General features: G+C 29.1%; 1 protein-coding gene across 2 annotated transcripts in view; it reads right to left on the bottom strand.

Annotated features, from left to right (window-relative positions):
* The window catches only part of LOC127173962 (zinc transporter ZIP11), a 165,867-nt gene that overhangs the window by 92,893 nt on the left and 48,064 nt on the right, over nt 1-24,910 (bottom strand). The window contains exon 5 of one of the 2 annotated variants that reach the window (XM_051124094.1): nt 635-773. In XM_051124094.1, coding sequence (XP_050980051.1) covers nt 635-773 — 139 coding nt within the window. The remainder of the gene's footprint in view (nt 1-634; nt 774-24,910) is intronic. The other variant, XM_051124095.1, reaches the window with a different exon arrangement.

Here is a 24,910-nt window from a genome sequence, read left to right as displayed (position 1 = left end):
TCAGCAAGGCTGCTTTAAAATTAATCACAAGTGACGGTAAAAAACATTCTATTTCAAATAAATGTTGTTCTTTCGAACTTTCTATTCATTAAAGAATCCTTAAAAATAAAATCTATCACATTTTCCACAAAAATATTGGGCAGCACAACTGTTTTCAACACTGATAATAATCATAAATGTTTCTTGAGAACTAAATCAGCATTTTAGAATGATCATGTGACTTTGAATGATGCTGAAAATTCAGCTTTGATCACAGAAATAAATTACATTTTTTAAAAATATTAATAAAATAAGTGTTGTTTTAAACTGTAAAAAATATTTCATAATTTTTACTGTATTTTTGATCAAATAAAAGCAGCCTTGGTAAACAGAAGAAACTCTTTTTCAAACTTTTAAACTTTTGATTGTGTGTATAATTTGATATAAACTTAGCATCACAAGTGCCAATAATACCTCAAATTGTTGATTCTAAGACACTAGGTTTCAAGACAGAACCAAAAAAGTAAGAGATAATGTCCAAGACACCCAGGAAGTGGTTGTGAAACAAAAGGAGCCCAGAGAGAGCCATCAGTGCAGCTTTAACATTGAGTGAGAGAGTGGAGAGCAGACTGTGGGTTTGTGAAGAGGAGCTTGCCTGAGTGAACTCCTGCTCTACCTATCCTGATGGACAGCTCCTCCTCCTCCTCTGACAGGCCGACCATCGAGCTCTTCTTCTTCTCTTTGGCCAGTTTGGTATCAGACGCCAGAGCCATGTGAGGGTCCGTTCCGACACCCTGCAGAAAACAACCAACACCGACATATGTAAACACACTAAACCAAGGGATACAACTGAAAAGACTTCGATTATCCTCTGCTGATCAGATAATATTTACACATGCGTGTATGTATCTGTTTATTCACTTAAGCAATGTTAATTAAATAAAATGAGATGTATTTATTGTAATATTGTTTGATGTTCACACGCACTTATATGAATAAATAAATACTGCTTTTATTAAAATTATTAAATGCATTTATTCATTTGTTTCCAATGAATAAATAAACAAATAAACAATGATAATTTGTTACTTCAAGTAAGTAATCCTATTTTATTCATTGAAATCAATTAATACAGTAATTTATTTTAGCATTGTTTTGATGTTCACACATGGTTACTTAAATAAATAGAAATAATGATAGTTCTAGTCATTTATATTTATATTTATATTTATATTTATATTTATATTTATATACATGCCTATAGTTTATGTATTTGAAGTACCTGTAATTTATTTACCAAAATAAATTAATACATTAAATTATTTTTTGTATTGTTTCAGTGTTCATAAATAGTTACTTAAATAAATTACTAAATAATGATAATTCTGTTCATTTTTATTTTATTTTATTTTATTTTATTTTATTTTATTTATTGCTTAATTACATAATATAGTAATTTATTTTAGCATTGTTCACACATGGTGACTTAAACTGTAATTCGTCCATTCATTCATATTTATATTTATATATTATTAATATTTATGTTTATGTTTATATTTATTGCCTATATTTTATGTACTTGAAGTAATTGTAGTTTATTTACCAAAATAAATTAATAAATTAGAGTATTTATTTTTGTATTATTTCAATGTTCATACACAGTTATAAATAAATAAATAAATAAATTTACATTTACATTTATATTTATTACTTTTTTACTTAAAATAACTAATTTATTTAGTGAAATAAACTAATAAAAGAAATTGTTTTTGTATTGTTCTGATGTTCATACACAGTTACTTAAATTAATCAATAAGTATTGTTATTTATTGGCTGATTGATTTAATTTTCTTAAACTAACCATAATTAACTCCAAGCCAAACAAACAAATAAATAAAATCAGTTTAAGGCATTGTCTTTCAACTGGGTTCTTCAATATAAACAAACAAGCTAACAATAAATAAACAAATAAATGTAATTTTTATTTATTTACTTCAATAAAGTAATTAATTTATTGGAATAAATTAATAATGTGTTTTAGTATTGTTTTGATGTTCATACATGGTTAAATTAATACATATTAATAAATTAATATTTTAATTTAATTTATTTATCCACTTATTTACTTAAAGCAAGGGTTATTTATTTACTGAAATAAATTGATATTCTAAAATTCTATTAATATTCGTGTCTTATAATACGGTTTCATCCACAGTTAATAAACAAACAGACAAATAAATAAATAAATTTTACTGCCTTTCATGCAGAGACACCAAACAGTGAGACATAATAAGATCATGCAGCATAGGTTGATTTCTCAGATGAAAATACAGCGTTTGCTTGGGTAATTATTCAAAATATATTTGACCAATCAGAATCAAGTATTTCAAGGAAATAACCAATCAATGTGTTGCATTTACATGAACGTTATTCAGTGAGATCTCATCTTTCGTAAAGCTCATATCTGACGCGTTGAATCAGACACACAGTGTAAGCTTCAGCCTTTAAACGCCTCGCACCCTGTGTTTGTCATCTCCAAACATTATTAAAGACACAGTCTGACAGCACTGGTCTAGACGTAACCCAAGAAAATATCTACCTACACAAACCAAATGCCTTCAGTCACTGCTATCGACCCATATATCTGTCTTTCTTTCAAAAAAACATTCGCTTTTGGAAACACAAGCAGGGTGAAATTGCACACATCCATTTCAGAGCTGCCATTAATAAAGCTCCCGGAGCTGTTGCATTCGCTCTAAATATTCAGTAAACACACAGAGAGAGATGTGACATGAAGAAGTCACATTACCGCAGGCTAAAATCCATTACAACACAAAAACAGAAATACCGCAGGCTAAAAATGAGCTGAATGACAAGCTGATAAATGTTTTACCGAGTTCATTCACAACAAATCTTTTAATATGGCAATCAGATGAATTATATAATTGTTTACAACACTGTACACATGATTGAGCATGACACAAATGCTGCTTAATTTGACTCTTTTGATATCTTTTGCCGTATTTTTGTGACTTCACTGAAAGTAAAATTCACCTCAGAGCAAACGGCCGTTATAACGTGGGCTTCTGTTCACTTTGATGCATGTGGAGAGCAGAAAGAGGCAAACCGTGATGGAGTTAAAGCGTTATGAGCGTCTGTTCTGAAACGGCACATTTTTAGTTTCCATTAGAGCCGAGGGTGACGATGTTTCTTACATTGACTGTTTGCTCTTTGTGGCTATGAGTTCAAATCACCTAAGAGCATCAGAAAAACAGGCCCTTTTATATCCACGGCCTCATCTGGTCAGCCGGTCAATCAAACCTGATCAGGCTGATCTGCTGGCTGAAATAGTGTCATTTTAGGCTTTTTTAAAGCCAGTCAGGCTGGGAGTCAAGTTAAAACCAACTAAGACTAGCTGAAACCGGCCAAAAACAAACAAACAAATAAACATATTAACAGAGCTCAATTTTATTAATTTACAAGTAAATGTAATTTATTGAAATTAAGTAGTGAAGTAGTTTATTTTAGTATTGTTTTGATGCTCATTCATGGTTTAATGAATTAAAATAAATAAACAGAAGAATGAATGAATGAATAAAATAAATTAGAATTTAATTTATTAACAGAAATAAAAAAAAATGTATTTTAGTATTGTTTTGACATTCATACATGGTTAAATAAATAATAAATAAACTAATTACATTTTACATTTTACTTATTTCCGTAAATAACAAAATAAATAGATAAATAAACAAACAAATAGACTTACATTTCATTCATCTAAATAAATTAACAAGGTCCCTTATACAGTTTTGATGTTCATAAAATAAATCAATCAAAAACAAACTTAATTTTCATTTACTTAGGTAATTAAGTAATTTAATTTATTTACAGAAATAAATTAATAATGTATTTTAGTATTGTTTTGACATTCATACAGTTATTATTCATTACAGTTAAATGAATAATAAACAAACAACTTACATTACTTATTTACCTGAGTAAAATAAATAAATAAATAAATATATTAGACTTAAATATTATTTCCTTAAGCAACTGTAATTTATTTACCTAAATAAAGTAATCAAGTCATTTATTTTAGTATTGTTTTGATGTACATACATAGTTAAATAACTAACTAAATAAATAAATAAACAAACAAAAAAAATACAAATAAATAAAAAAAATATATTGTTTTGATTTTCTTACATGGTTAAATAACTAAATTATTTAATTCATTAATTTTAGTATTGATTTTGATGTTCACACATGATTAAATAAATAAATAAATACATAAATAAATTTTTTTACTTCAGTAACTGTAATTTATTTACCCAAATAAATGAACAAAGTAATTCATATTATTACTGTTTTCATGTTCATAAATAAACATATGTCTTCATTTACTTACGTAACTGTAATTTATTTACCTTTAATTAAATTAATAAAGTCATTTATTTTAGTATTGTTTTAATGTTTTTACATGGTTAAATAAATAAATAAATAAATACATGATTTATTGACTTACTTTATTTACTTTAATTCCTAAATAAATGAACAGAATAAACTAAAAAATTTCAGATGAAAATACAGTGTTGGCCTATTATTATTATTATTATTATTATTATTATTATTATTGTTGTTGTTGCCGTCTTTCCATTATTTCCATTATCTTAGTGCTTTCTCTTTGCCTATCTGTCAACAACCTCAGATAAGAAGATAATATTCACATGCAGTCATGTATTTACTATAAATATTGACATATCTTGCATTCACTTCAATGAATGACTAAACTGAGACCACAGAACGGCTTCCAAAGGATTCACATCAATAGTCAGCATCACTTTAGAGGCCTGAAGACGCTCACGTCACCTTGCACTCGCCAAAGAAATCAATAACAGCTCTTTCGGGCAATTTGGGAAATAATTTCTGTCAACTAAACTCAAAAGCATCTCGAAAATTTAATATGATGGAAATGTCAATGCCACAACCATAGGTGAAAAATATCAGAAATTCACTAAAAGCAAAGTTCTGCATTAAACACGAGCACAGACGAGCTTTATACAAAAAAATCACTATGATCAAAACACACCAGAGCATTCAGCGTGCCAGTGCCAAAAGAACAATTTGTGACTTTTAGAAAGTTTAAAGTTCAAAATGTGAGCTTTCCTCTGACTGATGTATAAAAAATGTATGCAGTGCAATCATGCATCATCAATCAAACAAACATACAATCAGTCGCCTCAGTGCAAATCATCTGCAGTACACCTGTGAGCTTTTGACTCATGGAATAAATGTTTGTGCAATAATTCTGAAACAAATGCATCAAATATTCACGCATCAACTCAAAGATCAGACGCATCTGCATTTAAAGCAGCATTAGTTATCCTCACAGATAATGGTCAAGTGTCATTTTTAATTAAATACTTTAATATGCAGATACAACTAAAGAAACACATTAGCCTCAGCAGAGAAGCAAGTGTGTGACCTCCAGAAGAATGTCACTGCTCCTTATTCCAGATGAAACATGATTGTAAACATCGACGTGTATGTCTTAGAGAAGTGCCAATGTGCAAGCTATTAACCTCTTTCACTTCAGAGATGAGATCGAGACAATCTCATCTGCTCAGATCCTCCCAACACACACAGTAATACAAATACACACACTCACAGATATAGGGCACTAAGGCAAAGGAGCAAGATGGGGAGCAATACTGTTATACTGTTTTTACTACAGATGCGATATCAGTCTGTGCATGAAAACACAAAACAAGCACCTGAGTAAGAGAAACAAAAGAGTGTGATTGTGTTTTAGGCTTATTTATTTTAATAAATACATCACATCAGTCGCTCAGCTGCTGCAAAACACTCAGAAGCAGGTGGCTATATTGAGCTGTGACGTAAATAACAGCAGACATGGAAAAAAAAGTCCTCTAACACTTTTAAGAGTCAGTTTTTGCACAACAATGTATTTTAAAATGGTTAATAAAAAAAAGCACTCAAAAAATTATTAATATGCTGATTTGGGGCTCAGAAAACTTGCATTAAACTGATCAATAGTGAAAATAAATAAATAAATAAATAAATAAATAAAAGAGGAAAAATTAAGAACAACTGAATAACTTATAATTGAGAATAACTGAACACCAATAATATTAAAATAATAATAACAATAAAAAGCAAATCAAAAAAGTATCTAATATGCTGATTTAGGGCTCAAGAAACATTTCTCTTTTTTTCAGTTTAATATTATTGTTAAAAATTAAATACAATTTATTTATTTTTTTCTACAGACAAAATGCTTTAAATTAATCAAAAGTGAAAATAAATAAATAGAGTAACAACCCTTATTAATAAATGATAAATAAATTATATTTTCCTATATATTTACATAGAAAACTGCTATTTTAAATTGTAATAATTTCTCACAATATTACTGTTTTTACTGTATTTTTAACAAATAAATGCAGCTTTGGTGAGAAGAAAAGACTTTCAAAAACCTTACAAAAATTCTTAATTATTCCAAGCTTTTGACCAGTAGTGTGTACTTGCATATAAATGGCCTCAGAGCTAAAATGCATGGACTAATCTCCAATTTTGTTTGCTTAGGCTGTTTAAATCATCAATCTGTGGTCTGAGATCTACAAAACCCTGTCAAGCTTGTACAGAGATGAGAGTTTGATTATATACCTGCAATTTAATTGCTCTTATCTAATGTTGTCACAATCTCAGAGAGTTTATGGCATTACGATTCCATTGTCAAATGAAATGCACACCATGTTCTCAAACAAAATCGAATAGGGTACTTTATTGATGAAATAACACATGCAAGCAATGTCCTTTCCGCTATTTCCCAAACATACCCCATTTTCCTCTTGACTAACTCAAATATGTATGTTCAACATGGTACCGACCGATACTCAAGTGTGTTGTAAAGCCAAAGTCCAGTACTTTTAGAGGAACACGCGTTCTCCTATTTGTGGAACAGAATGAGTGCTTGGTTTCATCACAGGCGGTGAGTCTGTGCATGTGTCAGCGTGCAAGAAATGCATCATGTTTGTCATCGTCTGTCCTTTGTTTGTGGGTAAGTTACGAGCGCTGATGTACGCAATCGATCCAAATGAGCAAGCCGTTAGCAGGATTTATGGAGGAAGGACACACGGGGATAAATGATCACTGCCCGCTCTTATCAGCGCTCTATACACCAGATGACACGCGGCAGCTCCCACTGGGACAATTAACACCCTTGCACTCCTGATCTCTTTGGCTCTTGTAGAACTAAATACATTCATTCTTCAGTGCATCATATTATGAAAACACCTTTTTATTGATCTTTTGAAATAAATGAGTTTCATATACTATGCAATCATACTTTGACATACACCAGTGGCCCTCAAAAATATTACAACAATTGTGGTTTCCAAGTGTTATTGGATTATGTCCATAGTAAATGTGATGAACATCTTGAGGACGACTGACCTCATATGTCCACTAAAATTATTGTAATGCCAACAGGTGGTGATAAATGCAAATGGCTGTCATTAACTCATCCAGTCAACCAATTTGTTGAAAAACACTGAGTCATTCAGGAGCAAAACAACTGACTGTCTTTATGAGTGAGTTAGTAGGTCAATCACTCAAACGATTCATACAAAAACACTGATTCATTCAGATACAAACAAGTGACTCCTAATGAATGAGTCACTGAATCATTCACTCAAATTATCTGTTTAAGAACACTGATTCATAGACAAACAAAACAAGTGACTCTGTATGAGTTAGTCATTGAATCGTTGACTAAAACCGTTGTTCAAAAACACTGATTCATTCAGGAACAAAACAAGTTAGTCATTATGAGTCACTGAATCATTCATTCATCCGATTTGTTCAAAAACACTACTTCATTCAGGAACAAAACAAGTGGCTCCTCATGAGTTAGTCATTAAAACATTCACTTAACCAATTTGTTGAAAAACACTGATTCATTCAGGAAAAAAAACAAGTTCATAATGACTGAGTCACTGAATTATTCATTCAACCAATTTGTTCAAAAACACTAATTCATTCAGAAACAAATCAATTGACTGTCTTTATGAGCGAGTTATTAGGTCAATCACTCAAACGGTTCATTAAAAAAACTGATTCCTTCAGGAACAAAACAAGTTAGTCATTATTGAGTCATTGAATCATTCATTCATCCGATTTGTTAAAATATGCTACTTCATTCAGCACCAAAACAAGTGGCTCCTTATGAGTAAGTAGTTGAAACATTCACTTAACCAATTTGTTGAAAAACACTGATTCATTCAAGAACAAAACAAGTTATTCATAATGACTGAGTCACTGAATTATTCACTCAACCAATTTGTTCAAAAACACTTATTCATCATGGGAAAAAAATCAATTAACTGTCTTTATGAGTGGGTTATTAGGTCAATCAATCAAACAATTCATTCAAAAACAATTCAGGAACACATTCAGGAACAAAACAAGTTAGTCATTATTATCGTGTCATTGAATCATTCATTCGATTTGTTCAAAAACACTACTTCATTCAGGAACAAAACAAGTGTCTGTCTATATGAGTGAATTATTAGGTCAATCACTCAAACGATTTGCTGAAAAACACTGATTCACTCAGGAACAAAACAAGTTATTCATTATGACTGAGTCACTGAATTATTCACTCAACCAATCTGTTAAAAAACACTAATTCATTCAGGAACAAATCAATTAACTGTCTTTATGAGTGAATTATTAGGTCAATCACTCAAACGATTCATTCAAAAACACTGATTCATTCACTGTCAGAAAAAAGGGTACAGTTCTGTCGTTGGGGCAGTACCCTAAAGGTACAAAGTGAAAAGGTACCAATATGTACTTTCAAAGTACTAAAATGTACCTTTAAGGTACTAATATGTACTGTTTAGGGGTAGGTAAGGTACAAAAATTTACCTTTTCACTTTTGTACCTTAGGGTACCACACCAGTGACAGAACTGTACCTTTTTTCTGAGAGTGTTCAGGAACAAAACAAGTAGTCATTATTATCGAGTTGTTGAATCATTCATTCATCCGATTCGTTCAAAAACACTACTTCATTCAGGAACAAAAAAAGTGTCTGTCTTTATGATTGATTTATTAGGTCAATCACCCCAACGATTTGTTCAAAACCACTTCATTCAGGTACAAAACAAACCCCGCTATGAGTAGGTAAATGAATCATTCACTCAAATGATTTGTTCAAGAGCACCAATTCATTCAGGAATGAAGCAGAAATGAAACAAGTAACTGTCCTCATGAGTGAGGCATAGATTATTTTACTCAAATGGTTGTTCAGAAACACTGATTCATTCAGGAACAAAGCAAGTAACTGTCTGCACGAGTGAGTCAGTGAATCATTCACTTGAACAATTCGTTCAAAAACAGATGCATTTAGGAACGAAACAAACGACTGTCCACATGAGCGAGTAATTGAATTATAGCATTCAAATGACTCAAGGACTCATACAGAAAAGAAACATGTAACTGTCTATATGAGTGATTCAGTGAATCATTCATTCAAATGATTCATTTAACAAAACTGATTTTGGAAATGAATCATGTGGAGGAGCATAAATACACAAAATCACAATCAATATTGTGTCTAGAATGTAATATACTCAACTTTTTTTAACTGTTGCATAAAAGCTATTTAATTCACAACTGTGATGTTACACGGCTCTAATTACCTGCGGTCTCACACCCATGGACAAATCACAGCCTGATGTGACCTGAAATTCAGTTCATACTCAGATTTCTTGCAAAAAAAAAAAAAAAAAAAACACTGGTTCATTCAGGAATGAAAGAAGTGACTCCTTATAAGTTAGTCACTGAATCATTCACTCAAACGATTGTTCAAAAACACTGATTCATTCAGGAACAAAAAAATTGACTCCTTATGAGCAAGTTACTGAATCATTCACTCAAACCATGAGCCCCGTGATGGTCAATATTAACTTTTTAACTTGTATAAAAGCAATTTCACCAACAACTGGTCTGAATATTAACATGATTTTAATTACTTGTGGTTTCAAACCTATGGACGAATCACAGCCTGATATGAACTGAAAATCACTGCCTTTTTATTTTAGGATGGTTACAGGAAGAACTTTTTTTTTTTTTTTTCAAAGCAAAGATACCATATCACTTGAAAATCTATTCTCAGTGTGGTGTGAAGAAAGCAAGCTTAGAGACCGCTGGATGACTAGAGAACGCCGTCAATGATTGAAAGAGCACAGCAGCAAAGTGCATGTGTGTGTGAACTGGGATTTCACAAGCTCCTGCTGATCCGCTGAAGAAAAGATAAGAAAAGAGGCAGAAGTTACACCTGAGAATGTAAAACTAGTGCCTTTTAAGAAGCAACGGTCATCTGTTTACAGAAACAATTCATGCACGCCCATCCACTTCAATATGTACATCCAGATCAGACTATAATGGACATTACGTCTCCTCATCAGCTCAAAGCCTCATTCATTATCCGTGCATAATGAGATCTGCTTGATTAGTGAGACTCCACAGCTGGGCTCCTGAACACTGACAGATCTGCGTGGGAATATGAGCTCAGGTTCACGTGTGACTTATGAGAGCTTCAAAGAGAGGGATCCAACAAATGGAGATGGATTTTACATTGTTATGGACCATTATTGGTGCTCAGAATATCTATTAGACATTATCAGCCACAGATAAAAGGTAAAGGTGCTTCCATCCATACCCCTGAATGAAAATGCTTCGGTTTTCTAGTTCTCATATTTCTTTCTCATTCTAATTTAATGCATTTTTTAAATGAATAACTACTCTATTAGCACAATGATCTGAGAATCCACAGAGCATTTCAGTGTTTGTCACAAATTGTGCATTATTTTATTTTCTTAAATCCAGAATTTCAGTTTTTCTTTGGGGCACTATTGTTTTGTATTGTATCTCCTCAAAATCTCCTAACTTTAATTTCACCCCAAAATCACAAATTAAAATTTTCTTAGAATAACAGTTCTTATTATGTTCATTATATGTCACATAATGTTCACTATACGTCATATCTTGTTTACTAAATATTTTTTATTTTAATAAAAAAATAAAAATGAAATCCAAAAACATTATTTTTTTTTTTATTTTATTTTATTTTATTTTAGGTTTACATTAGATTTTGAATCCAGAATTATTTCACTAATCTTTCTCAAAACATCTCCACTCAGTAATCACAAATAAAACATTTATTAGCATAACAATCTGATTGATGATCTTGTTATCCAGCATGATTTGTGAATGATCTTTATTTAACTTAAGTTAAATTTAAGTTAATTCCACAAATTTTCTTATTTCTCATTTATGTTTTTAAACTAAATCCAAAAACATACATTTATTTATTCATTTATTTTATTATTTTATTTTATTTTATTTTTCCAGGTTTAAATTAGATGTTGAATCGAGAATTTTAATTTGACCTGTGGATGCCATTGATGCCAGTCAGATGCACTGACTAATCTTCCCAAAATATCTCAAATTCCACCCAATAAACACAAATAAAACATTTATCAGCATAACAATCTGATTTGTTAATGATCTTAGAATCCAAATGGTATTTTGGCTTTAAATTTAAGATAATTTCACAAAATGTCTTATTTCTCATTCACCGTACTTTCTTAAACTAAATCCAAAAACATTCATTAATTCATTCATGTTTTTTTCCACAAATGAATTTTATTTTATTTTGCTTTTATTTATTTATTTTTATTATTTTTTTTTTCAGGTTTAAATTAGATTTTGAATGCAGAATTTTAATTTGATTTTTGGATGCCATAGTTATGCATAACAGTCTGATTGATGATCATGTTATCCAGTATGATTTGTGAATGATTTTAGAATCCAAATGGTATTTTGGCTTTAAATTGGAGTTAATTTTAAATTTTAAACTTTAAATTTATTTAAAGTTAATTTCACAAATTTTCTTATTTCTTACTTTCTAAATCAAAAACCCAACATATATTTATTTATTTATTAATTTATTTACACAAATTAATTTATTAATTTATTAATTAATTTATTCATTCATTCATGTTTAAATCTGAATAATTTTGAATCCAAAATTTCAATTCGACTTTTGGATGCCATTGAACTGTCTGACAAATCTCCCCAAATATCTCAGATTTCACCCAATAATCACAAATAAAACATTTATTAGCATAACAGTCTAATTGATGATCATCTTATCCAGCATAATTTGTTAATGATCTTAGAATCCAAATGGTATTTTGGCTTTAAATTTAAGTTAATTTCACACATTTGCTTACTTCTTGTTTGCTTTTAAAACTAAATACAAAAACATTTATTTATTTATTTATTTTAAATTATTATTATTATCATTTGATTGACAAATGTTCTTATTTCTTGTTTGCTTTTTAAAATTTATTTATTTATATTTCCATTTTTAAAATTATTAATATTAATATTAATATTAATATTAATCCAGGTTTAAATTAGATTTTTAATCCAGAATTTCAATTCAACCTTTGGATGCCACTGAACCGATTTACAGATCTCGCCAAAATAGCTCAAATCTCACCCAATAACCACAAATAAAAAAAAGAAAATTAGCATAACAGTCTGAGTGATGATCATGTTATCCAGCATGATTTGTGAATGATCTTAGATTTCACCCAATAATCACAAATAAAACATGTATTAAAAACTGGTTAAATAAATATATTATTGTATAGAACTACATTAATAATAACTTGAATACTAAAATCATTAAAATCAACTCAATAAATATTTAATGATTTATTTATCCAACAAATACATTTTTTAGGTTTAAATTAGACTTTAAATACTCGATTTTTATTTCAACCTTTATGCGCCATTGCATCTAAAGGCCCATCTCCCTAAAATAGCTCAAACGTCACACCACAATCAAAATCACATTTCTTCTCCGAGACTCACTCAAATAGACAAGCAATGAGCTGCAAAACAAAGCTCTGTCCATCAAGTCTCCATCCATCATTTTGACATCATCATGGATTCCTAAGGTAGACAGAACACCTCAGAAATCATCCAACAGCACAACAGGAGGAGAACACACTGACCTGTTCAGAGTACATACTACACAGTACGTCAGATCTTCAAGATCTCTCATCCATGAGCCCCAAATTAACCTCAAACTCATCTTCCCTTTCAAGACCAACCATACTCAATCTCGCCACATCAAATTTCCAATCTCAAATTGAACATGCCGTCTATCTGTCCCCATTTCCAAGACTCCACTCAACCTAAGAAATCTATTTCAGCGTCTATTTTTGAGTTCACCCTCCGCAGCCCAAAATGGCTGACCCTACTCAAGACACACATTTCTCAGATTTGGAAGAACTTCTAATGCATTTTGGTGACCATGGAGACGTACGACCCAGATATGATTCCTCACAAGCGGGAACGACACACCAAAGACGAAGATGAACAGATGCCTCCAAGGCTGATTACGACCACCATGACCAGCACTTTTGTTCAGTTCTAGGTCACAATCCTGAACCCGCTCTCACTCCACCACCTGTGCAGAGAACATGTTTCTCGAGACGCAACCCTGACCCAATAAAACTCACTCCTGCAGACCTTCTGTCAGAAACTCACTGAAGAGGAGAGGAATAAATATAAGAGACAACCTCTTCTTTTTATGATAGCGGTCTAGACGCGCTGAATGCGGTTTGAAGAATATACGACATGAAAAGGGCTTTCGTATTGACAATCTTAACTATCTGCACAATTATACACCTCCTCTTACAATACCTGCATTATTCAGGCTCAGACTGTTGATACTGAAGGCAGGGAAGTGTGCAAAAAGAAAAGCAAACGCACTTTCAGCTGCCTGTCAATGAAAATACAGTATACCTTCATGTAAACAACCTTCGTATTCAAGCAAACAAATTTCATCACTCAGGAGAATTAATTACTCGCTGTCCTAAATAGTAATATGGAGAAAGATGATCTTGTAAGAAGTTGTTTGCATTCCCTATTAAATAGTGATCTATTTAGAGTGCATGTACAAAAAATAATAATAATAATAATAATAAGGAAGTATTTGATAATGTAGTTGTTACAACAAAATTGTAAAACACTGTTTTATTTAATTATTTCATTCTTCAGTTTTTTTTTAACAGTGTCAAATACTATATAAATTATTCTATGCAAATTTATTTATTTATTCATTCATTTAAAAAGATGCCATAAAATCTATCAAATGTTCTATGCAAAAGTAATTATTTGTTTATTTAATCATTTATTTATTTATTTTTTATATAAAAATATTTATTCATTTATTCATTCATTTTAATATATATTAAATATTCTATACAAATGTATTTATTTAGTTAGTTAGTTAGTTAAAAAGACACTGTAAAACGTACCAATTATTCTTTGTATATTTATTTATTTATTTATTTTTAAAAGATGCCATAAAATATCAAATATTCTATGCAAATGTATTTATTCATTCATACATTCATTTAAACATATGGCACAAAAAATATAAAATATTCTATGCATATATATTTATTTATTTATTTATTTATTTATTTAATTACTTACTTAAAAAAAGACACCATAAATGTACCAATTATTCTTTGCAAAGGTATTTATTTATTTTAAAAACATAAAAAATATATAAATATATCAAATATTCTATGCATAATTAATGAATGTATTCATTAAAATAAATAATTCATAATTATTTATTTATTCTAAAAATGCCATAAAATACATCAAATGTTCTACGCACATTTATTTATTTACTTATTTATTTTAAAAACAAGCCATAAAATATATCAAATATTCTTTGCATAAGAATTTATTTATTTATTTATTTAAATAATTAATCCATAATTATTTATTTATTTATTTATTGTAAAAATGCCATAAAAAAAGAAAAATAATCTATGTAAATTCATTTATTCATTCATTTAAAAATATGCCATAAAATATATCAAATATTCTATACATATTTATTTACTTACTTACTTATTTAAAAAGACACCATTAACGTACCAATTATTCTTTGCAAATTTATTATTTATTTATTTTAAAAAGATGTCATAAAATATATCAAATATTCTATGCAAATTAATTTTATTTACTTTATTATTTATTTATTTACTTACTTATTTAAAAGGACACCATGAAATGTATCAATTATTCTTAGCATATGTATTTATTTATTTTAAAAAGCTGTCATAAAATATATAAAATACTCTATGCAAATGTATTTATTTACTTATTGTAAAAAGATGCCATAAAATAATCTAAAAAAAAAAAAAAAAAAAATCTATTAATTTGAACAATGAATTAGATCATTTAACCTCAAAAATTTTGAGATAAAAGGTCAACATTATTAGTAGCATTCAATACATGTGCTGAGATGAGATGTAGTGACATCCAGAAGAAAATTAAAGGTCAAAAGGGTCATCGTTCCCCATCTTACACTGCTATATAGGACAGCATGTTAAATATAGCCGCAATATGTGCAATTCCCATAAACCGAGATGCTTTTCCTGCCTGACCTTTCCACATTAAGACGGTCATAAGGGTACAAATCAAAGCAGCGGCTGGCCGAGCACTTCAAAACCCAACCACATCTCAAGAGTCATCTGTGTCACTGCAGAAAACTTCTCTGACTGACTCCTCAACGCAGACTAAAAGCTATCAGTTGGCAATAGAGAGAATGAAGGCGATTTGCTGTAACTGGGCAGCGAGGTGATTCACAGTTACTGCAGCGGTAGAGAGCAGCTGAGCCCAGATGGACGTCTCGTTCAAAACCTCGAAAAACAGAGGAAACGTGGCCACAAAGCTAATGATGCAGCAGCTACTGAACAGCACAGAAGCTCCCGTTCGCTGTTCTCTGCCGTTTATCTGCGTCTACGGTGCCATTTCATGCAAATATATTCAGGAATGCCAGCACTGCTTTGTGAGTCATCATTCTTTACAGCAGCTGGTTGAAAGCGCTGGCTGAGGGTCCTGGCAGAGGATCTGGATGCCGCAATGTTATTGAGCACCCGTTTCAATAGGTGGCAAACAAAAGACTAAAATAATAATAAAGAGACACAATTATGGGATTTGCACCAGATCAAGCCCCATAGTAACAATGATCGGAACAGATTCCTGACAATTATGTAAACATGCAAATATATGTGCCTGGGAATTAAACAAACTGGATTTCAGTGTCCAATCATTGTCAGTGCTGCTCTAGAATGTGGTAATACAATGTATTAAATAAAATATATAAAAATGAAAATATAAAATTCATTATATTAAAAAAATTATTGTGTGTCATATAAATTTTAATGATATATTTTATATTGTATTAATTATGTTTAAATATCTATATTTTAAATAATTTAAATATTATCATTTATATATCTATAATTTATATTTATTTTTTATTTAAAATAATTTAGGTTTAATATAAAATATAATAATTTAAAATAATATAATCTAATTACAATTTTAAATTAATTACTTTGTATTTACAATTTATAATTCATATTTATATAAAAAAAATAAATTCAAATAATTAAGAAGTAAATTAAATAGCAATTAATTTCTATAATATGATAATGAATAATTAATATATGATGTTAATCTAAGAGATTTTATATTATATTAAATATTTTTAAATAACATTTAAAATTATAATATAATACAATATATATAATATAATATAATATAATATAATATAATATAATATACATTTTAAAATGTAATATTTACATTTTATATTTAAAAATAATTTATATCTTTAAAATAATACATTTTTACATTTTTTTAATTAAATAACATTTACTGAGATATTTTATACTGTATTTATTATTTTTAATAATAATAATAATAATAATAATATAATATAAAAATATAATTCTAAAAAAATATAATTTAAAATAATTGATATCATCTAATTACAAGTTTTGATTATTTTGTATTTATAATTTATAATTCATATTTATATCAATCAATAACATTTAAAATTATATAAAATATATAAAAATATAATTTAAATAATAATCTAATCTAATCACAAATTTGTATTTATAACTTATCATTCAAATGTATATTAAAATTAATAACATTTAAAATAATAATATTTCAGAATAATTGATATTTTTTAAATAATAAATTATTAATTAAATAAAATTTAGTGAGATATTTTATTTTATATTATTTTAAATAATAATACAAATATAATATTAAAATATAATTATATAAAAATATAATTTCAAATAATTAATCTAATCTAATTACAATTTTTGATTAATTATTTAGTATTTATAATTCACATTTATATTAAAATCTAAATTAAAATTAAGACACAAATTAAATATTAATTTATCAATATAATATGATAATGAATAAATAATATAATATATGATGTTAATTTTAGATATATTTTATATTATATTAATTAGTTTTAAATAACATTTAAAATTATAATATAATATAACATTTTAAAATGTAACAATTAAATTTTATATTTCAAAATAATTTATATCTTTTAAATAATACATTTTCACATTTAAATTAATTAAAAAATAATAATTTAAAATATTATAAAATAAAAAAATAAAATGTTTGTTTCTTTTTTTTTCTTTAAGCATTTGCATGCAACCTTGATTTGCAATTCTATCAGAGCGAAAGCTGAAACTAAAATAAAAGGATTGGTGCTGCAGGGGACAGCAGATGAGCTTTACTCAAGCGTACCCATCTGATGAGGTGGCCGACCCTTCTGAGCTCTGAACTTATTGTCTCAAAGAGACGGGGTGAGATTGGGTGAAGCAGACCTACGGCTAACGCTTCATATCACTGACGCATGATAGAGTTCAACACACACGAACGCAGTTAAATGAGCCGCAGCCAGTGACGTTGTGATCAGCTTGACCTCTGACCCCAGGCGACCAATAGCATGAAATAGAGCTACAATAAGCCTGAATGCGCAACATATGCTTTTATTAATCTTTTGCAACAAGCCACAACGTTCTATAAACAAATGCAAACTCTGGACACCGAAACGTCTTGTTTTCCGTTTTGGTGCTTCTCCAAAATAAGCCACATGGTCACTTCAACCTGTTCCATATGATGCAAAATCAGACAGTGATGAAGGAGCAGAGCCTTTCATTAATCACTGCAGGACAGACTCTCTCGAGTCCCCCTTAAATATGAGCATCAGTAAAACAAACCATGTCTTGAGCGAAGCTCTCTTGTGCCAGCGTGAGTCAGTCGGAGGTCTGGCACAGACTCCCTCCGCTTACGCAGCTTATATAAGCACAGGACATCTGCACACGTCAAAAGACAGTCCGGCACGCGTGTCAGCGCTTGATCGATGCAGCAGGAACACAGCGCCGGCTCACAAATGCACACCGGCGACGCTCGTGGCAAATCTGCCCTGAAAACCGGCAATTTTCCCCACTTTCCTGCAACTATTTTTAGCCCTGGGTGAATTAGGATTTATGAGGGTGGGCCGTGCGGGTCTCGCTGCTCCTGTGGCGACAGAAAAGAGTTCTGAAGATATGCAAATGCACATGCAGTTATCACCGCACGACATTTCACTTCCAAACTACGCAATTTATTCAAATATGTTGAAGTTAAAAACTGTTTAAAGGAACAGTGCACCCATAAAATGAAATTCTGTCTGTATTTTATTTCATCTTTCTTGGAATAGACTACAAATCTGAAGCCATTTGCCACCAAAATAATTCATTCTTAAAAATTGTCAGTGAAAAATGAGTCTTTGGAGGACTTGAAATGTAATGCACAAGGTGCATGGACTACTTTTATGGTATTTTTTATCATTTGGAAGCATGACAGACCCGTTCCCTATTCATTTTCATTATACAGAAAAAGTATAAAAGGCATTCTTACAACAAGTTGGCACACAAAAAAGAAAGTCATATGGGTTCAGGACAAAACTATTGCTTTAACTAGTAATGCACTGATTTTCTGGCTTACATCAAACATACTGTAGTAACTATTTCCATCTTATGGTTGATAACCAATAAAGGACAGATATTAATGAAAAGCTGTGCTGTTACAATTAATTTAAAAAAGAAAGACAAAAACTAAAAACAATGCCACAAGTGCATTTAGGCATTGCAAATGTATAATGTACAGCATGGAAAAAACATTTATTTGCTAAAGATTTGCTTAAGATTAAATTGAACAGTTATTAAGGGTTTTTAAAGATTAATTTTAAGTCAGTGTTAGACATAAGAACAGGTGAAGGAGGATAAATGAGCATATGCAATTAAATATTTAATATTTAGCCATATATATCCAAATTTACAATTAGAATTTATCAATATTCTATTCTATTCTATTCTATTCTATATAAATAATAATGCATTATCATTATTATTATTATTATTATTATTATTATTATTACTACATGCATTAAATATTTAATTAATGGAGAACTAAAAAAAATATTCTTTTTATTTATTGTGTTCAGCTGTAAAATATTTTTTAGCAAATAATATATATATATATATATATATATATATATGTACATGGATCAAAGATAAAAAAAAGGGGGTTTCAAGCATCAAAACAATAAAAGTTTATTACAGTTTAATTTTTTTTTCATATATTAGAGTGTGCCAAGTTTAATTTTATTTTATTTTTTTTAGAACAAGAAGTTAGAATGAAGTTTTGAATCATTTAAAATATAACAAAATTTAGTATGAACACTCATACATTTTAAGAACAGTATGTATAATAATATAATATAATATAATATAATATAAAACATTTTATTGCAGAAAAAAACTGACATGGGCTTAATAACACTATTGTCTTCTGTAGAGCTGTTTACAGCTGAATTAAAAATATATAATAATAGTAATAATAATAATAATAATAATAATATAATATAGATCAATATTTAAAAAACAAAAAGCACGAAAATAAAATATAAAATAAAATAGTATTCAAAATAAAATACAATTATTATTATTATTATTATTATTATTATTATTATTTATTTATTTATTTATTTTTTCCAGCTGTAAAATAATTATTAGAAAATAATATATATGGGTCAAAGATAAAAAAGGGGGTTTCAATCATCAAAAAAAATAAAAGTTTATTACAGCTTTATTTTTTTTTTTTTCATATATTAGAACATGCCGAGTTTAATTTTATTTTATTTTTCTGAGCAAGAAGTTTGCAATATAGACCAATATTTAAAAAAACAAACAGCACTAAAACAAAACAAAACAAAACAAAACAAAACAAAATAAAATAAAATAAAATAAAATAAAATAAAATAAAATAAAATAAAATAAAATAAAATAAAATAAAATAAAATAAAATAAAAAATAAAATAAAGATTGTATAATAACTGCAGGTCAAAGATCTAAGAAGTACATCAGAATGAGACATACATGTGTCTCTTACGCACAGAGACGTTCAAACAAGCACAGAGAGCTGCAGTCCGCTAAAACAGATTGGATGTGATCTTAGTCCAACACACACAACACACACACACACACACACACACACACACACACACACAGCCACTGTCATCTGTCCTCCCACTGAAAGCTATGAAGACATCAGAGGACAGTGGGAGTGAACACAAGATCAATGACTGATCTTAAAATTCAGTTTCTTATGTCATTTCATTAAGAAGCGACATGCCAACACACATATGCAGAAATTCATGCAAAAAAAAAAAAGATAATAATAAATGTGTCGCACTAGGGACGTCAGTCTTACAGCTATACATCAGAAGATATCAAACATTTGCCATGCAGATGCCTCGAAGGCCCGTCAAAATGAATTAATGTAAAACAATTCAAATCAAAGCGTTTCTGTCAAGTCCGACACAGAAACCGATGACTGTGGGCTGCCTGACATCACAAATCACAACTCGTATGGAAAATCAGCGCAAAACAGGATCTGCAGAACAAACCGTGTATGATGTTGAAAATGGCTCAATCTTTCTCTCAGATTCAGTCTAAGGATATTAGATCTTGTGTGAAGGTTTTATAAAATATCTTTTTAAATATTAGTCTTTGAAACATCCACTTTAGTTGTGATTTACTCTTTTGTATTTTTTGTGATGTTTAAATTTTAAATCTTTAAACTTTATATGACAGCAATGTCATGCAAAGCTTGTTTTACACAATATTTCTTTGCCACTTACAATAAAAAATGAAAAACGTACATCGGCCTCCTTTTCTGAAGAGGTTTTCTTTTTTATTATTTTTATTTTTCAGCCATATATACACCATTTTTACAAGTCATTTCTATATAATAAATATTATTATTTATTAAAATAAAAATTAAAATATTATTACAAATAAACTCTTATTATAAGTAATAAAATTATATTTTTACATAATATTAAATTAATTTTACACCCTTTAAACAGAAACCTACAGATTAAAATAAAAAAATAAATAAAATGATTAATTGCATTTTATACTGACATAATTTAATGACTACATTTTACAATAAAAAAAATATTATATTTACATTATTAATATATTCAATTTACACCCTACAAATTAAAATGATCAAATTAAATGATCAACCTACAAATTAAAATGAAAAGCATGTTAAATAAATAAATAAATAAATAAATACATTTTACCTGCAAATTTATATCCAAAATGAATATATTAAAAAAAAAAAAAAAAAAATTGAGGGAAACAATTAATTGCATTTTATATTGACATAATTTAATGACTAAATTTCACAATAAAAAAATTTATATTTTTACATTATTAATAAATTAAATTTACACCCTTTAAGGATCAACCTAATAAAGTATTTTAAATAAACAAATAAATAAATACATAAATATTTTTACCTGCAAATTTTAATCCAAAATGAATATTAAAAAAAAAAAAAAAAAAAAAAAAAAAAAAAAAAAAAAAAAAACTGAGGGAAACAATTAATTGCATTTTATATTGACATAATTTAATGACTAAATTTCACATTTAAAAAAATAATATTTTTACATTATTAATAAATTCAATTTACACCCTTTAAGGATCAAGCTACAAATGAAAATAAAAGCATTTAAAATAAATAAATTAATTAATTAATTAATTTTACCTGCAAATTTAAATCCAAAATGAATATAAAAAAAACAGAGGGAAATAATTAATTGCATTTTATATTGACATAATTTAATGACTAAATTTCACATTTAAAAAAAGAATATTTTTACATTATTAATAAATTCAATTTACACTCTTTAAGGATCAACCTACAAATGAAAATAAAACATTTTAAATAATAAATAAATACATACATAAATTTTACCTGCAAATTTAAATCCAAAATGAACATACAAAAAACTAAGGGAAATAAAGTAAACCAGTTAAGATACATTCAGTACACCTTGAGTTGTTATTTGTGAAAAGATGTTTCAATTAAATCAAACCTACAGCTAACCTGCGTCAAACACACTGAACAAAATTCACCCGAGCTTGTCTTTGAACTCAATTTGTCAGAATGGCACCTGCACACTAATTGAGCCATAAATAACTCAACAGTACATTGATATATGGAGACAGCAGCTCTGCTTTTGCAGTAGTGTTTGACTTTCTGATTTCAACCCGCCGTCCAGCAGGGGTCCGATACACGGACGGACAAAAGACTTTCTAAAGCGTGAAGAGAGAAACATGGTCCATTGAGTTATTCAAGTGCATCTAGTGCTGCCAATTACTCTGCTGGACTGCTGTAAAAGCACACGGATGCACAGCATCCCACAAACAGACATGAATTTGATTGGGTTAGTCACTCAGAGATTGTTTTTCCCTAATCTCGCCCCTCTTCCTGTGACATTGACTGCTTACAAATAACAGAGGAGTGACGAAACATCTGCCTGTGATGTTTCTCTGTTGAACAGCTGCAGTGTGCAAATGTTTGTAATTGACTGAATTTGGATTCAGCTCATGGAGTGACTTTACTGTGTGAATGCAGATTGATCTCTTAGGCAAAGCATGTGTTTATGAGTGGATCTTCAACACCATGAGCGCATTTACTAAAACTGACAGAGTTCAGGTTTGTCTTGTTGTTATGAGGTCACTTTAAAATTGTTTTGGAAACTTTTTACATGTATGTCTATAGACGTTTGTTCATGACGTTTTTTTCCTTTTTTCCCTCTTTTTTAAGCATTTAAAAAACACAGTTCAAATATTTTCATATATTAAATATCATACAGTTTATGATCGTATTACATATCATATATTATATGAGACAAATTATATCATATTATATATCTTTTTTTTTTTTTTTTTTTTTTTTTCTGGAGCAAAATGGCCAACTCTTTCGTTCTTTCACAGCCCGATCCTTACTTATTTAACAATATTATTGTTTTGGTAATTTGACGATCAAAATAAATGTTTTTAATTACATATTAAAACCAGCATTTAAAAAAAATCTTAAACATTAAATATTGGAAAAAAAAAAATTATACAATTTTACTATATTAAAATTTAAATTAAATAAATTTAAATAAAATTCGAATATAATAATATACAGTATTAAATACAATCTAAAAAAAAAAAAGAGTTCAATATTTTTTTCAATATTTAATGTTTATAAATGATTTTTCAAAACGCCATAATTGAAGAAACACCCTTATGAGCTGAATGAATAAATAAATGCATGAATGCATGAATGAATCCATGAATGCATTCATTAATTAATAAATGCATGAATGCATTAATGGATGAATGCATGACAGGATGAATGAATGAATGCATGAATTAATAAATACATGAATGAATGAATGCATGAATGGATGTATGAATGCATTAATGGATGAATGCATGCATGAATGAATGATTTCGATGAATGAATGCATTAATGGATTAATGCATGCATGCATGCATGCATGCATGAATGAATGAATGAATGTATAAATGGATGAATGCATGAATGAATGAATGAATTAATTAATGCATGAATGCACGAAAGAATCCATGAATGCATTAATGGATGAATGCATGCATGAATGAATGAACGAATGCATTAATGCATGAATGAATGCATGAATGAATGAACAAACAAAGGAATGAATGAATGAATGCATGAACAAACGAATAAACAAACTAACAACATATATCAAACACACCATGTCCTGCCTCTGCTCATGAGCGAAATTATTAGATTTTTATTTTACTTAAAACCAAATTGTTTGGCTCTATTATTTTCATGTCACCATTTAAAAACCGATTCCATCAGTTAACAATAACAACTCATTTTTGTCCAGATAACAGAAGCATATCAAGAGAATTACTCTCATGTCAACAGTGAATCCACAGTATCCACAACACTTGCTTTCCTAGAAAGATGAGATTCCACAGCCATAAATCAAAATAATAACTCCTCATCTGAGCTAACAGAGTAACAGAGAGTTACACACCGCCAGAGCTGCATTACGCATGCTTGTGTGACTCTGTGAGTATGTCCATCTTCATGGTAAATGAAGAGTGTGTCAATCACGGGTGGACGGCTGTTTATCATTACCGAGGATGTGGAGAATCTATGCCTTCCTGTGCTTCTTTCTGCACGGAGTCCCATTAGAGCCACACACAAACATGAGCACACACATTCTAAACACGCCGCAGGTAACACGGTCCAAAACGGTTTACACATTCCTCATTAGCATGAAAACAACAGAAGCGAGACTGCATATTCAGTGAAATCTGTTACAAAATCCCAGCTCTACATATTTTACACTAGGGTGTGAAGTTTGGAATAATTAAGACGGTTTGGAAAGAATAAAAATACAGTAAAAATAGCAATATTATTGCAAAATAATATAGCTGTTTTCAATGTGAATATATGTTAAAATGTAATTAACTGCTGTGACCAAAGCTGAATTTTCAGCATCATTACTCCAGT

This window comes from Labeo rohita, chromosome 12 (assembly GCF_022985175.1).
Source record: "Labeo rohita strain BAU-BD-2019 chromosome 12, IGBB_LRoh.1.0, whole genome shotgun sequence".
Lineage (NCBI taxonomy): Eukaryota > Metazoa > Chordata > Actinopteri > Cypriniformes > Cyprinidae > Labeo > Labeo rohita.
This window is presented reverse-complemented; position numbering and strand designations above follow the sequence as displayed.